Source organism: Fukomys damarensis, unplaced genomic scaffold (assembly GCF_012274545.1).
Source record: "Fukomys damarensis isolate Sample0158 unplaced genomic scaffold, DMR_v1.0_HiC HiC_scaffold_8, whole genome shotgun sequence".
Classification (NCBI taxonomy): domain Eukaryota; kingdom Metazoa; phylum Chordata; class Mammalia; order Rodentia; family Bathyergidae; genus Fukomys; species Fukomys damarensis.
The window spans coordinates 2,322,063-2,338,849 of NW_022900920.1; the positions used below are offsets into that span (position 1 = coordinate 2,322,063).

Genomic DNA, 16,787 nt, shown 5'->3' on the forward strand with positions numbered 1-16,787 from the left:
GGTGGTGCGGCAGGCCGAGTTGGCTACCGAGCGCTGCATCTTCCCCGAGCGCATCTACCAGGGCTCCAGCGGAAGCTACTTCGTTAAGGACCCTCACGGGGTGAGCGCGCCGTCGGGGAGAAGGGAGACTGCATGGTGCAGAAGAGAGAAACTTCAGAGGGCCGGCCCCTAGCAGGATTTGGGGTGCCTCTGAGAGGACTGGAGATAGGGAAGCTGCGCAGTGAGGAAATAAATCAGAACCTTTTTGGTGGGGGAGGCTTGAGCGGAAAATGAAAAGAGGAAATTGACCAGATAGATACAGGCCAGGGGCTTAGCTGTGTGGTGAAGCCATCTGCCGCTGGACGGAGGCGTGGGCACATGCTGCTTTCTGGTAGATTCCTCACCTTTAAACTCCTGGGATTGGCTTACAAATTTGAGGCTTTGCCTGTTCTCTTTTTGGCCCCAAGCCGTGTGTAACTGCTCGGGAGGACAGGTGACCCATCTGAGGATTCAGTTCCAGCCTTCTGTGGGGATGTCTCCCGCCAAGGTCCTAGGTCTCTTTGACAGACCGTGGTGATAGCGTGGGTGGACCACAGTTTCATCTGCCCTGGTTATTGCTCACTACTGGGAAAAGATTCAAGTCATTTTCAGTGGTTCCGTAGAATGCAGAATTTTAGAAACACAGACTGTTATTTTACTTTCATCACCCCTCGCCCCCGGGACTATCAGCAGTTTTTCAGCTAAGGTGGAGTTCTGCTGACATTTATTTTGCTTGCATGTGTATATAGGGAGATGGGGTTAGGATGGGATATGGAGCAGCTGAGAAGTGTGACTAATTTTTTTTTTTTTTTGGTACCGGGGATCGAACTTGTGACCTTGCGCTTGCGCTGCAGGCGACAGAACCATTGAGCTTAAATCCCTGGCCCAAAAAGTGACTAATTTTGAGAAATGTAGAATACGTAAGCCATTTGACCCAGGTTTGACCAGAGGCATGATTGTAATAGCACTGGGTTAAGAAATATGAAGTCTTGGCTGGGCGTGATGGCACATGCCTGAAATCCCAGGCTTGGGAGGCTGAGGCAACAGATTCGAAGTGAGTTCAAGGCCATTCTGAACTACACAGCGAAACTCTATCTGAGAAAACAAAAACAAAAAAGTATGAAGTTTTCACTAAGTTTTCAGATGTGGTGCAAAATGGTTCATAGGAAAAATGTATTATTGTTACACTTATTAATATGATGGATATTAGCTCGGTGTGGAGGCTGGGGATGTAGCTCAGTGGGAAGCCCAGGGCGCAATCCCCAGTACTGCAAAAACCAACCAAACACAACCGGAGACCATTTCTACTGTCAACTTAGTTTACGTAAACTGGGTTGGAGAAAGCTTAGGGAGAGTGATAATTTTTTTTTAAGACCTTTAAAATAAGGGAGCTTGAAAGTGCAAGTGGGAGCTATCATTTCTAGAAGCAAAGAAAGGTATTGTGTCTTAAATGGCAGTCAGATGCTATCATCTTTTTGGAGAACAGAAGGAGATTGAATCAAGATGTGAGTTATCATGTTGGCCAATATAAGGATGGACTGAGATTATCGTTGATAGGTTCAGAGGAGGAGGGAGGTGTTGTTTTCTTCCATGACATTGTTATAGCTTCCTTGGAAGTGTGTCATGTAAGTTGAGAAGTGACCTAGTGCTGTGACAGGTGAGAGTAATAGAATCTCTCTCACTCTCCCTGGTGGGTAAAGTACTACCAACCATTTCAGTACATCCACGGAATGACAGTTTTTGGTGATACTCCATATCCCAGTCTCCAAATTTTACTATCCACTATTCTTTGTTAGAAGGGAAGTTGAAACATGGATGGCCCAAGAAAATTTATTCGTGTTCCACTCAGGACGGTCATAAGTGTGTGGAGGATTAGTCTGGCCCACAGATTCCCTGTAGTTGGTACTGTTTTCTTTGGCCCTCCTCTAAATGTATTTATTTTATTTAACAGATCCTTACATAGTGCTTACTATATGCCAAGTACTTTGCAAATAGTAACTCAATCCTCTTAACCACTCTCAGAGGTAGGTACTGTTATTATCTTCATAGGTAACATCTCTGAAGCACACAATAGAACTAATTTGCCGAAGCTCTTGCAGGTAGTAAGTGTTGACCCAGATGTATTGGCTCTGGAGGTCATAGTCCTAACTACAGCACTCTGCAGTTTCAGAGTTAGTCAGTCACCTGAATTTTTGGATTCTGTTTTTGTTACTATATTGATTAGTATTAAATTTGGCTAGCACTGGGCATGATGGCTCACTCCTGTAATCCCAAGCACTCGGGAGGCTGCGAGTTTGAGACCAACCCACACTACATCGTGAGTTCAAGGCCTGCCTAAACTATATAGTGAGACCCTATCTCATAAAGAAAAGAAAAGAAAATTGACTATGTGTGGCATATTTAAAAATAATAATGACTTGGAAAGAGGTTCATTAGTCTTTCATGTAAAGGAAGTCAAAAGGCTGCTAAGGTTTGATGTTGGCATTTCAGTTTTTCTTGGATACTGGCTCCTTCCATCCAGGATTTAGCCATCATTAATGTGTGGCTTCTACTTCATGCTCTCTAACATTGCTGCTCAAACTGCAGGTATCTTGTCTGTTTTACAGTTAGTTGGAAGAAGGAAAGACAGAGGAAGCCAAGTCCACATTCTGTAGGGCCTTTCCTAAAAGTTGCACCAGACTCTTCCACATATATCCCAGTGTTCAGAATTTAGCTGGCGTAGTGTTTGGGAACTATAATCTTTATCTTGCTCGGTTTAAAGTCAAGAATCTGGTGTCCAGTGAAGGAGGGGTAGCATTGGGAACACCAGCACTTTATGTGATAGCTACTTCTGAAACTTAATTCAGAATATTCTTGATTCCATTTTCCAATTTAGGATGGTATCTACCACAGAATGAGCAAGTTAGGACCAGGAACTGGAAAATGCCAAATTAGAAGTCATGGTGGAATCCAGGCGTGGTGGTGCAAGGCTGTAATTACAACTGTTTGGGAGGTTGAGGCAAGAGGATGGGTGGTTCGAGACCAGCTTGGTTAGTGAAGTTGTCTCAACATATAAAACTAAAAAGAGCTGGGCATGTGGTTCAATGCAGAGGCCCTAGGTTCAGCCCCTTGAGTATGCCCCCCCCCCAACCAGGGATCAGACTCAGAACCTTGTGAAGCAGGCACAGTGCCACTGAGCTAAATCCTCAGCTCCCCTGAGTACCTTTTAAAAAAAAGTCATGGTACAGCCCTGTGTGGTGGCGCATGCCTGTAATCCCAGCACTCGGGAGGCTGAGGCAGGAGGATCGCTGTGACTTCGAGACCAGCCTGCGCTACATAGTGAATTCCAGGTCAGACTCAACTACATAATGAGACTCTGTCTCAAAAAAAAAAAACAAAACCAAAACAAAACAAAAAAGTCATGGTGAAGTGTGCTTATATCTCCCGTGTTCACTTATATCCTTGTACTTCAGGTCTTGTGTTCACCCAATTACAGATTTTATTTTTTTAGCATTTTCTTTCATGTGGCCAGTAATATACCACATGTTCATATTGGCAGGAATCACAGAACAGCATGTAACCTACTAGTTTAAGAGGATTAAATGAGATGATGTTACTGTGTATATTGAGCTCATGGTTCCACAAACATTGAGTGAAATCAGGAACCAAGAGGGGAAGTTGGATTTTATTGGAAATAAGAAGGGCTTCTGGATTTCCTGGAGGAGTCCCGAGTTGGTGGCCACATCACCTCTCATTCCAAAGCTAATTATTGTATCAATAAGTATAGCATAGGAATTGCTTGGCTGCACAATGGCCACTTATCCCTGGTGACTCTGTGGATTTAAAATGGCCAATTTGAATGTTTCCTTTAATTACAGAAACACATTTTAAAGAAAAAAAAAAACTGGTTTTTGCATTTAAAGGCAGCTTTATCTCAGGCCCTTCCCTTAACTAGCTGCCTTACCCATAAGCTAAATAAATAAACAAACTATTTTCTACCATATCAGTAATGTATGAAAGCCTCTGGCATAGTATAGTTCCTGGTGCTTAATTCGGAGCTCAATCACGGTTTTTTATTTTGTTCTGTTTTTGACCACTGGATTAGGCTTTCTTGGATATGTGACATTGAACAAGGCAAACGTAGTGTAAATTTGAGAAGATGGCTTTCATAATCTTGGAGAGTAGCATTTCATTCAGTGGTGCTAATTGTTATTTGCATCATAATATCAATTACAGTGTTTATAAAGATACTGCCCACATCTGGGCGAGGTTGCACACAGGCCTGTGATTCTAGAATTTTGGGAGGCTGGAGAATTGCAAGTTTGAGCCCACCTGGGCAACATGGTGATTTAGCCAGAACCTGTCTCAAAATTTGAAAAAAATAATGTGGTGGTGGTGGTAGAATTTAGGGCTGTAACTCAGTGAGAAGGTCCTGCAATCCCCAATACTAGGGGTGAAAAAAAGCCCACATACTCTATGAACTTGACCTCCTCTCTCAGTGCATATACTTTAAATATACTTTATCCACCAACAGTTTGTCATGAAAATGATAACTTTTACCATTTTTCAAACATAAAATTATTATAAGAGTGAGTATGCTTCTTCCAACTACCTGTACCCTCTAAGAAATTCTTGTAACCTTCCACGTGGTTGAGAAACCATACTGATGGCAGTCACCAAATAAAGAATCTCATAGTAGAATTCTTTTACTAAAATTTGTTTTAGTGAAACAAAACAAGTCAAGTTTATACATCCTAGACAGATGTAGACCTTGAGATTTTAAACATCGACCTGCCGTCTGATGTATGACAGTATCCCAAGCTGCAAGTTATAAAGGGTAAGGCAGATTGGATGGATGGCTGTTGGGTGGGAAAGTAAGTACAAGTCAAAGTCTCTTTCTCTACATTCTGGGTATTTTGATCCCATCTTCTTTCAGGATTTAATATATTTAGAGTAGTACATTCTTCCCTTAACATTTACATTAACTGAACAGGCACAGCGATGCTCAACAACTAGGCCACACACTGAGAAGTTCCAACAGGAGACTTTATTCAGGAAGGCAGGTCAGGGAGAGAGGAGAAAGAAGGAGAGAGGAACAAAGAAAGGAAGGTCCTTTTATTGTTTTCGGGCTGGGCTGTTTCTTATTTATGAGGAGTGGGCTACTTTTAACCTATCACAGGCCAGGTTGCCCTTTGTGGGTTCAGTCCTGCAGAAATTTAGGTTTAACTTCTGACCGCTGTGGCCTTGCGGGGAGGGAAATTAAAGATAAAGAGCATGAGGCCATTCTAAAAGGCAAGAAGAACCAGGAAAATGCAGCCTGTGATGGCAGCGTCAGGTCCCTAACATTAACATGTAAATAAATCTTCACTACCCATATAGCTAACTGAAGACTGCTGTTTCCCACCATCCTCTAACGTAGAAAACAGCAGTTCTTGCAGGTGGTCCAGGGATCCCTAAGAGTTCCTTTTTGGGCTATAAGAGTAAAAATTATTTTCATAATAATTTTATGAGTTTTTATTTACTTGTTTCACTCTCATTTCCTTATGAATATAGAGATTTCCAGAGATCACATGTGTGATTTTTGAAACATATTGAATACTAAGGAAGATGTGAGAAGTCTGACATCAGAGATATTTGCAAAAATGTAAAATGATTGTAGATCATGACACCAGCCAGTGCTTTTTTGCTTCCTTGTGCAGGTCGTTTTTCATCTCCAACGTCCTGGACTACTACAACTTAAGCTATCTATACTTTGGCTCTTTCATGAAACAGGAAGATGAGTGAGTGGGTGTTAAGGAAAAGTGTTTTTAAAATATTGGCACTTTTCCTAGATTTAATAAAGAATTGACAGTCTATTAAAGAAGAGAGGATGGTAAGAAAAACTAGGCATTTTCTTTCTCAGCTGAATACTGGTAGGTGTCCTTCTAATTTGATTGGTTTTAGAGTTTGTTCTTTATGAATGAGAAGAGTATTCTTGACTATTCAGTAACATGGTTGTATGAAGTGAATATTATATTTGGAAACTTGGTCAAAGGCTATTTTGTGTCTCTGGCAAGGAAACCTACTTTACACTTGCACACTATCTTGTACAAACTAGGACCTGAGCAAATGTTAACAGAATTAGGTTGAACTGAGCCCTACACTTAGTCATAAAAGTCACGAGTCTCTCTGAATGCCCTTCTGTTCCTCAGTCTTTCCTGTTTTCCCATTCCCTCATTTAGTCCATACAATATTATTTTTTTCATATGGTATTCTTTAGTGCAATCCCTATGTGACTTAGCTAACCATACTTTCTAAGGCCTTTAAAGAGTCAATGAAATCCTAATTCTTTTTTGGGGGGGCGGGTTTGAGACAGGGTCTCACTAGATAGTTGAGACTGACCTAGAACTCACTATGTAGCCCAGGCTGGGCTTGAACTCACAGCGATCCTCCTGCCTCAGCCTCCCGAATGCTGGGATTACAGGCGTGTGCCACCATGCCCGGCTGAAATGCTAATTCTTATGTGGAAAGAAATTAAGACGTATGAGAGATCAATCTGTAAATAATGTTTGGTTGCAGTCTTGGCCTTCAAGTTCTGCTTTGCTTAAGTGGGAATATTTAAGCCATACTCCTGGTATTTTTTGCCCCTGTTTACTGTAGCAGGAATTTCTTAGTTTTTGGAGGATCAGCTTCCTGAGTTCCACATTGTGCCCTGCTTGAACTGTTGAGTTCTGAGACATACTTCCAGTTACCCCATGGCTTCCTTGTACAGAATCCAGAGAATTGCAGTGAACTCACAAGTTATACTCTGACTCATGAGCCTGTTGCCACTGCTGCTTTGTTGTTCAGAGGCAAGTGGACACAGAAGAGGAAGGTGCTGCTGAGCTTGGTGTCAAACGCCTGTAATCTCAGCAATTGGGAGGTCAAGGCAGGAGGATTACTGCAAGTTCGAGTCCAGCCTGGGCTACATAGTGAGTTCAAGGCCAGCCTAAACTACATGGTGAGACCTTGTCTCAAAAACACAAAACAAAACCAAAAGAGAGAGAGAGAGAGAGGGAGAGAGAGAAGCTGCTGAGGCCTCTTACTAACCACTTTCAATAAGAAAGTAATTAATAAGACAGGATATGAATATATACTGTACTTTTGTCAGTAAATAAATTTATCTTTAGGAATAAATTGATTCTTTTTTATAGGGAAGATAAGAATTCTGTATTTCTCTTGCCCTCTCAAATCCTTGTAAGACTTTTTAAAGGAACTGGCCTACAGATGACCAATTGATTCTGGACTTGGTCAGTTCCTTCTATGAGTAAGTACTTAATGGGGGCAGGTGGGTGTGTGTTGTCTGTTGTGATCCTGCCACTCAGGAAGTGATGCTCACAGGGAAATGTCTTATGACCCACATGAGCTTCAGTTGGCCATGGAGTGAGGGGAGAAGGATAATCATATGATACAAAGATGAGTCATTTGGTTAGTATATTTACTTTTCTTCCTTTAAATTATCAGTTTGAGAAAAAAAAATTATCAGTTTGAGGACTGGAAGAAATGAGATACAATATATGTAAAATAACCTTAGAGGGCTGACTGGCTTGTGGAAGAAAGCATTTAGAAAGGAGGCTATCATTTCTAGGCATTCCATATTGTTACTGTCAGCCAGCAAAGAAGGATTTAATCTCTTTTTTTGGTACTGGGGACCAAACTCAGGTCCTTGCGCGTGTGAGGCAGGCGGCGGCACCACTGAGCTAAATCCCTGGCCCAAGATTTAATCTTTATGTTATTTCATGTCCTGATTTCTCCCTGTCAGAATGACTTAAGAGAACCCCATTTCTTTTTCCTCTTGTTATTTCACAATTTGTCATTCCTAAACTTTCTGTGTCAAGGCTTTGTTAACACCCAGGAGGTGGGAGTGAAGACTGATAGAGGTTTCACTCATCGATGAAAGGATTTTCTTAAATTCATTCTGTCATTCCATAATACTGTTTTTTTTTTTTTTTTTAACAGTTGAAACTTTTTTTTTGGTACTGGGGATCGAACTTGGGTCTTTGAGCTTGCAAGGCAGGCGCCTGAACCACTGAGCTAAATCCCCAGCCCTACAGTTGATACTTTTTGAAGCTATATATCACTCTCCCCCACCTCCCATACTGGGGATTCAACCCAAAGCCTTCACATTGAGCTACATCTCCCATCTTTTATATTTTATTTTGAGACAGGGTCTTGCTAAGTCAAGCATGTTCAAACTTGTGATTCTCCTGTCTCAGCCTCTCAGAGCACTGGGATTCCAGATGTGCTGAATTTACATAATTTTTATAGAGCAGTCATGCTTATATATAAACCTTAGAAGTTAAAGTTTAGTGATGTTAAGTTTCTGGTAGGTCATATAAAGAAAAGATAAATGGGCAGGGATACGTGCAAAAATCCAAGATGTTAATTTCTCACATTTGGGTGCAAAAATAACTTTGGAGCCCTTGATACACATGACGTTAAAGCCTTTCTGGGAGTACGAGAAGCGATTCTGTGTTGGCATAAGATTGCTGCTGAGGACTCAAGATGTGCCACTGAGTTGGCTTCTGGATCTTGCTCTTAGAAATATAAATACAAATCTATTTACCTTGCTTGTTTGAAGCACAAAGTTAGAGGTAGGTGCTTTATATGAGGGAAGAGAGATGGAAAAGAGGAGCATAGCAGAAGGAAAGAATGAAGAGGCATGGCGCCTTTTTAGGCTGTAATCCTTTCTTCCAGTGGGTCTCTTAGTTGCTCACATGAGCTGGTATTTACAGCTACGGAGACGCCTTTGTCTGACTGTAAGTAGGGATTATTGGCCTTGTGCCTCTCATTTCCTTCTAGATTTCTGCTTACTTGGTATGTGGCCACTTTAATCAACTCACTTTTTTTTTTTTTTTTTGGAGACAGGCTCTCACTATGTAGTTGAGACTAACCTGGAACTCACTATGTAGCCCACGCTGGTCTCAAACTCACAGCAATCCTCCTGCCTCAGCCTCGTAAGTGCTGGCATTACAGGCATGCGCAACCATGCCTGGCTAATCAACTCACCTTTTAAAAATTTTTTGGTGCTGGGGATTTAACCAAGGGCCTTGCACTGTTTATGCATATGATCTACCACATAACTATTTTTTTTTGTACCAGGGGGTTGAATTCAGGACCTTATGCTTGTAGGGCAGGCACAGTACCACTGAGCTACATCCCCAGCCCCCACAGAACTAAATTTTGACCCCTCAACTCACCTCTAATATTTTCTTCTTTGTGTTTAGAGGATCATCGCTGTCTTCAAACCCAAGAATGAAGAGCCATATGGGCACCTTAATCCTAAGTGGACCAAATGGCTACAGAAGTTGTGCTGTCCCTGCTGCTTTGGCCGTGACTGCCTTGTCCTCAACCAGGGCTATCTCTCAGAGGCAGGGGCCAGCCTGGTGGACCAAAAACTGGAACTCAACATTGTACCCCGTACAAAGGTCAGTGACCCATTTCCAGGAACTCTTAGTACCTGTGCAAAGTTTTCCTGGGGCCAAGATCTATTATTGGGACCTTGGGTTCAGTGGAGGCTATTTAAGTCTAAGGTTCTCAACCTTTTTTAGGAAGGGTGACAGGATTAGATGTATGAATTGATCAGATGATGAAAGTTATCTTCAGGAGTATATTCATACAGATTTTACACAAAAGTTCAGGACTTTCATAGAGGTCCAGTGCACACTTATGAGCTTCCTTGAAACTTAGCTACTTTTGCAGTTCACTCTCTTAGACTTCTGAGCCATTCCAGAATTTAAATACAAACTTTAAAAAAAATTATTGTTATGTTTTTAAAGAGATGAGATCTCATCATGTTGCCTAGGCTAGATCTGAACTGGGCTGAAACCTTTTAGCCTAATGAGTAGCAGGGACTATAAAAGTGTGCCACTGTACCTGGCATTAGATACAGGCTTGAATGGATTAACTACCATCTTCCAAGCACTTACGCAAAGTCTGTTGAGGAAGACTTTAGGATAGGTTGAGAGTTAGAATAAAATATTTGACTGGAGAACTTTCAGGGAACTGCAAGGAATTTTTATCACCTGTCTTTGTTCTGTGGAATCTTGGAAACTGCCTGAATATACCAGAATAGAGGTCCAGGATGGGGATATAGTTGTGGTACTGTACTTGCCTCAGATGCACAAGACCCTGGATTTAATCCCCAGCAACACATACAGGTCCCAGATTCAGGCAAATTCTCACCTAGAGTGGATTTACACGTATCTTGTATGTGTTACAGATTTAGTTGAGGTTCAGATGAAGGGCTTGGACCACTCCTCTACAAAACATATTTGAATATACAGAACTGATTGCATACAATTTCAAGGAGTTTACTGATCCCACTTTAAGAATCCCTGTACTGCAGGGTGCTCCATGAAATTCTCCAAGAGTTCTGAGGGGAAGGAATATTCTGGTTAGTATACAAACACTTAAGGACACATCCTCACACATTGAGTGTCTAGCTACCTGAGGTTTAGAAACAACTTATGTGGAACTTTGATCTGATTCCCTAACACTGCAGAAGCATCCTGATAGTTCTGAGTTTTAACAATCTTTGAGAACTAGTGAAAGCTTTAGGTACTGTTCTCACAAAAAAAAAAAAATTACATATTTGTAGTCAATATTTTGCATATACCTTCTGGAGTCAAGTTCTCAGACCATTTGAAGTTCATCCATTTACCTCTCTCCTCTAAATTAAAAACTGCTTGAGACTTTCTTCACAGGTTCAGGTGGCAGGCTCTGAGGACAAAGAGGTTGATCAGCAGATGGGAATGTCCCTTCAAATTTGATTTTGGCAACATCCCGAGTGCGATCCCTGGTACAAAAAAAAAAAAAAAAAAAAAAAGATGCAAACTTGATTTTGGTTTTATTAGGGTATTTTAGAAGAAAATGTGACTACTGTGGATGTTTGATTCTATTTGCTCTTGGTTACTAAACTGTAAACAATAAGCCCAACTAGTTTTTAAGTTTCTAGAAGTCAGAGACCACTTCTTAAGATATCTTTCTCTCATTCTCATACCTGGTAAATTGCTCTTTTTATAATAAGTGTTCATGAGGTACCAGCTGACATGACTTGTGTTTGCAAATTATGAGAAACAATACCAAAGATTCCCCCAGCTTCAGGTCCCATTTGACACCCGAATCACTGTGTGGCTTTGTACAGCTCATTCCCTTCCTTTATACTTTTAAAAAAAATCTGTGTGTGTAGATGAACAGCATACTTTGACTATCTTATATTATACTTAATGCTCCAAAGTCTCCTAACCTGAAATTTTCCTACTGGGCCTTTCCTAGACTCTAGAAACTCTTGAAAATACTCCTTACTCATCACTCAGATTTCCTTCCTTTGCAATGCAGAAGTAGATAATAAGCAACCCCGCTGCCTGCTAGGGGTGCTTTTGGAGTACAGTGGTTAAAAATCAGAAAGTGAGTTTAAATTCTGGCTCTGCAGTTTTCTTTTTAGGGCTGTAATGGGGATTGAACCCAGAGCCTTTTCACTGAGTTAGATTGCCAGCCCTTTTATTTTACATTTTGAAATAGAGTCTTTGCTAGTTGGTTTGGCTGGGTCCAAACTTCTGATCTTTTTTTTTTTTTTACCCGGGATTGAACTCAGGACCTTGCACGTGGGAGGTCTTGTGATCTTCTTGCCTAAGCCTCCCAGAGTGCTGGAATTACAAGATTCCAGTTTTGGGTAATGATAATTTCATTAGTTCTAGGAAAAAAAGTGGATGGTTGGGAAGAATGATCACAAATTAGTCTGATAGGAGGAAGAAGATAGTTTATGGCTTGGATTTTCATAGTTGGAAATTGATGGACTAGCCTTAGGAAAGCCTCTCTTTTCCTTCAATCCTATGCCTAAGTGTCCTGATTTTTTTTCTTTTTTTTTTAACTGAGTTTATTGGTACATTTTATGTATACAGTGCAGTTGCATTCATCATTGGGATCTTGTAGTTTTACATGACAGATCTTCGTTCTCATTTTTTCCCCTTCCCTGCCCTCCTTTCACCCCCTCACTAAGTGTCCTGATTTGTTCCTATTCTTCCAAGGGCTAAAGGTGTAGGGAAAGTGGGAAGGGTAGGGGAAAGGTAATAAGGGAAAAGAAAAAAAAAATGAGAAAATGAAGAAATGGAAATAAAGTGTAAATGGGGAGGGGAAGAGGGGTTGAAAGGAGGGCAGGGATAAGGCGAAAATATGAGAACCAAGACCTGTCATGTAAAGGTACAAGATTCAGATGATGAATGTAACTGTACTGTATACCTAAAATGTACCAATAAACTCAATGAGAAAAAAAAAGTGTCCTGATTTGTAAGTTAGGGAGCGTCCAACATAGGACTGACCTTGCACATTTATTTTAGGAACCCTGAATGGATAGAACAAAAGGAGCAATGAGAGGGAATTACTTTACCTTTTTATGAGTTAAATAATTAATTATTTGTGATGAATTTTGCAAGGCTTAGGAGTGGGATTTTCTTATAAATTTAATGTAAGTTTTAAAAGTGGTAAAACCTACTTGTTATCACCTCTTGAGAGCAGCTTATAATTCATTCATTCATTCATTCATTTATTCATTTAATATTTAGTGGGCATGTGCCAGGCACTTGTTAGGTGCCGGGAATGCTAATATAAGATATTTCTATCTCCCAAATCTCATTTGTTTTAAGTGAAAATTCAGATACAGGAATAGATCATCCCAAGACAGAAGTGGATGCACATATGGATTACCTGATGTCATGGCATTTGGACAATCAAGTGTAGTATTGATGGCCATTACAGTTTTTTAAAAATTAGACAGTGCATGTGTTTAGTATAAAAATCAGAAGGCACAAATGGGTCAACAGAAAAGTAATTCAGTCTCTTCCCACTCCAGTTTGTTGGCTACTCAATTCTTTCCTCAGAGATATTTACAGTTACTGGTTTCTTGTGTAATATTCCAGATACAGTTTCTACATTAATATTGAAGTTCATTAAAAGCAAAAACTAATTTTAATTATTTTTATTTTTGATATGAATAATTGTACAAAGTAAAAAATTCAAAAGAAACAAGGATATAGGATGAGTAAATTGCAATTTGTTTGTATCTGGAAAGAAAATAGGTCTTGGGCCTCTTCTAATCCAAGCGGTGTTATTAGTCAGGCTAATTCACACTAGCTGCTGTAACAACCTCTGAATCTCAGTGGCTTAATATATTTAATAGGAGTTTATTTTTTGCCCATGTCTGTGTAGCAGCTCACATAGTGACATGGGATCTGAGATACTATGTTTTTTTTTTTTTATCTCAAAGCTCATCATTTCTAGCTATACATATTGGGAATTATGAACTAAGGATCATTGAGGGGCCAGGCCTGGAAGTGATGTATGTACTTCACATTATCAGTATTCCATTGGCCTGAACTAGCCGTATTTGCTTTTGTAGGTGCTCGGAAGGCTGAGTAAGGATTATATTCTTTCTCTGTGTCTGGGAAGAGAAACAGTATTGGCGAACGTGTAGCTCTTCTCTGCCATAGTGGTCTGGTTCCCTAAACTTTACTCTAACTTGAGTATCTCTTCTCTTTCCACTGTAGGTGGTATACCTGGCCAGTGACACCTTCAATTATAGTGCTATTGACCGAGTGAAGTCCAGGGGCAAGCGGCTTGCACTGGAGAAAGTTCCAAAAGTTGGGCAGCGATTTAACCGCATTGGGCTACCTCCAAAGGTATTGACTGTATTTGTGTAGCTTATTAAAGATGCTGGTATACAATGACATTGTCATTCAAGTGGAAAAGCAAACTGCCTGCAGACTTGAAGATAGGCAGATGAACATCCTGTCCTATGGCCTCTTTACTGGGTCCCTGGCTAATCCATAGGGTCTTTGGCTGTAGGGAAATGCTTTTGTTTTCTTGGTTGCAGGTCGGTTCATTTCAGCTCTTTGTTGAGGGCTACAAAGATGCAGACTATTGGCTGCGGCGTTTTGAAGCAGAACCTCTCCCTGAAAACACCAACAGGCAACTATTACTGCAGTTTGAGCGGTTGGTAGTGTTGGATTATATCATCCGCAACACTGGTGAGTAGCTATGGATGGTCCTGCACCCTGTGCCAGGCTGTGCTGAGACATGGGGAAGACCTGCAGGCATGCAGAGACTGGGAGTCAGACGCTTTGTCAGGATGAATATTTTCTTGTATTGGAGTGGTCACACATTTAGAGAGGGTCTCAGAATACAAAGCCCCAGGATTAGCTTTGTCCAGACACCTCATATGTAGTTAGCAGGGGTAGTGAGGCCAGGGCAGTATTTATATTTTATCTTAGCCTTGTTTCTGGTCACAGACAGAGATTCCTGGCTCTTCCAAAACATCATGAAGAGTTTGCTTATCCTTGACCTCTAGTCATTCTTACGGTATTAAGGTCTATATCAGGATAGTTTTTTGTCTTTTTCTAATTTCTTGAGATTTATATGTAGGTCATTGATTAAAAAAATTCTCTGGTACAATTTTAACGTGTTCATAACATAATTTGCATGTCTTGCTTCTGGGCAGCTCTGATTTGAATTTGATTGTTCCTACTGAATTGAACTACCAGTGGAACATGCATGATTGTCCCATTGAGCAGCTTGTACTGCTTCTCAGGAGATCTTTGATTAAAATAATACAAAGAAAGGTATTGATTTAGTCGTCCAAATGTCATCATATTACAGTTCCCCTTAAGGAAAACATTTAAGTGGTATAAAAAATTATAATACAGCTAATTTATGGTACAGCAGTTGTAAATGTATACTGTATTATATATACCAGCAATAGGGCACTTACAAGAGTTCCATGATAAAATCTAGAGAATTTATTTATTTATTTTTTTCGTTCTGGGGATTGAACTTGGGTCCTTATGCTTGCAAGGCAGGTGGTGGAACCAGTGAGCTACATCTCTGGCCCCTAGAGAATTTATTATTGTTGGGTTTTTTTTTTTGTGGTATCAGGGATTGAACTCGGGTCCATGTGCCTGCAAGGCAGGCCACTGAACTGCTGAGCTAAATCCCCAGCCCAAGAATTTATTATTGATAAAATATAAATATAAATTTCTTTTAATTTAATGAAGTAAATAAATCAGTTTTTTTTTGTTTTTTTTTTAATTCTTTCTGGTTTTTAGAGACAGAGTCTCACTCTAATCAGGCTGGCTTTGAGCTCACTGTATAACCCAGGCTGGCCTTGAACTTTCAGTGATCTTCCTTCATCAGCTTCCTAGTGCTGGGATTATAGGCATGCACCACCATGCCCTGCTATAAGTTTGCTGATCATTATAATTATTTAATTGATATGAATAGTATTAATTAATATTTAATTTTGGCAGTAATTATCAGATTCAAGCCACTAACTAGATTTGGTCCATTTATAGACTTTTTATTAATTTTATTAGTAAAAAGACTGATGAAAGTGATTAGATCTGTTTGTATCACCAGTGGTACAAGCTGGAAGGAATGTGTTAATTCACCTAACCTGACCAAATCTACATATATTGAGGACAAATTTGTGCTTTATTAGAGCTGTACTTTTTCTAAAACATACCTAACAAAGTTTACTGTCTTAAATATTCTTAAGAGTTACAGTTCCTAAGTCTTAAGTGCATTTATATTGTTGTGCAGCTATGACCATCATCAAACTCCACAACTCGTTTGATCTTACAGAGTTGAAATTCTGTACTTACTGAATAATAACTCTTCATTCTTCTCTTTCCTCAGCCCCTGGAAACAACCCATTCTACTTTTTGTCTCTGATATTTGACTAAATACCTCATATAAGTGGAATCATACAGTATTTACCTTTTTTGTGATGTACTTTTTTTTTTCTTTTTTTTTTTTTGAGACAGGGTCTCACTATGTAGTTGAGACTGACCAGGAACTCACTATGTAGCTCAGGCTGGTCTCGAACTCACAGTGATTCTCCTACCTCAGCCTCCCGAGTGCTGGGATTACAGGCATGCGCCACCACGCCCGGCCTTTTTGTGATGTACTTATTTCACCTAGTAAATTGTCCTCAAGCTTCATACTGTTGTAGTGTATATCAGAATGTCCTTCCTTTTCTAATTAATTAATTAATTAATTAATTAATTAATTCTTTTTCTGGTTTTTTGAGACAGGGTCTTACTAGGTGGTTGAGACTGACCTGGAACTCACTATGTAGTCCAGGCTGGTCTTGACCTCACAGTGATCCTCCTGACTCAGCCTCCTGAGTGCTGGGATTACAGGCATGCACCACTATGCCCAGCTTCCTTCCTTTTTAAGATTGAATAATGTTCCAGGGCCAGGGATTTAGCTCAGTGGCACCACACCCGACTTGAAAGCACAGGGTTCTGAGTTTGATTCCTGGTAACAAAAGAAAAGATTGAGTAATGTTCCATTTTATATGTATACCATGTTTTGAGTGTCCACTCATCCATCAGTGGATACTTGGGTTAATATGTTTTAGTTATTGTGAATAATGCTCCTAATGCATAGGAATGTACAAATATCTCCAGATTTTCTTGCACTTCTTTTAAATGTATACCCAGAAGTGGAATTGCTGGAATATATGGTAATTCTGTTTGTAAGTTTTTGTATGTTTTGTTTTTGGTTTTTTGGTTTTGTATGGTACCGGGGATTGTTTGTAATTTCTTGAGAAACCACTATACTGTTTTCCACAGTGGCTCTTCCATTTTCTATTCCCACTAACAGTGCGTAATCCACATCTTTGCCAAAACTACCATTTCCTGTGGGGTTTTTGAGAGGCTGTGGTGATGGTGCAGGATCTTGTGTATGCTAAGCACGTACTCTACCATGAAGTTACA

The 16,787-nt window shown here is 40.2% G+C and overlaps 1 protein-coding gene across 1 annotated transcript in view; it reads left to right on the forward strand.

Annotated features, from left to right (window-relative positions):
* The window catches only part of Pi4k2a (phosphatidylinositol 4-kinase type 2 alpha), a 34,657-nt gene that overhangs the window by 277 nt on the left and 17,593 nt on the right, over nt 1-16,787 (forward strand). The window contains exons 2-5 of the mRNA XM_010620412.2: nt 2-100; nt 9,243-9,443; nt 13,560-13,691; nt 13,886-14,039. Of these exons, the coding sequence (XP_010618714.1) occupies nt 2-100; nt 9,243-9,443; nt 13,560-13,691; nt 13,886-14,039 (586 nt within the window). The remainder of the gene's footprint in view (nt 1; nt 101-9,242; nt 9,444-13,559; nt 13,692-13,885; nt 14,040-16,787) is intronic.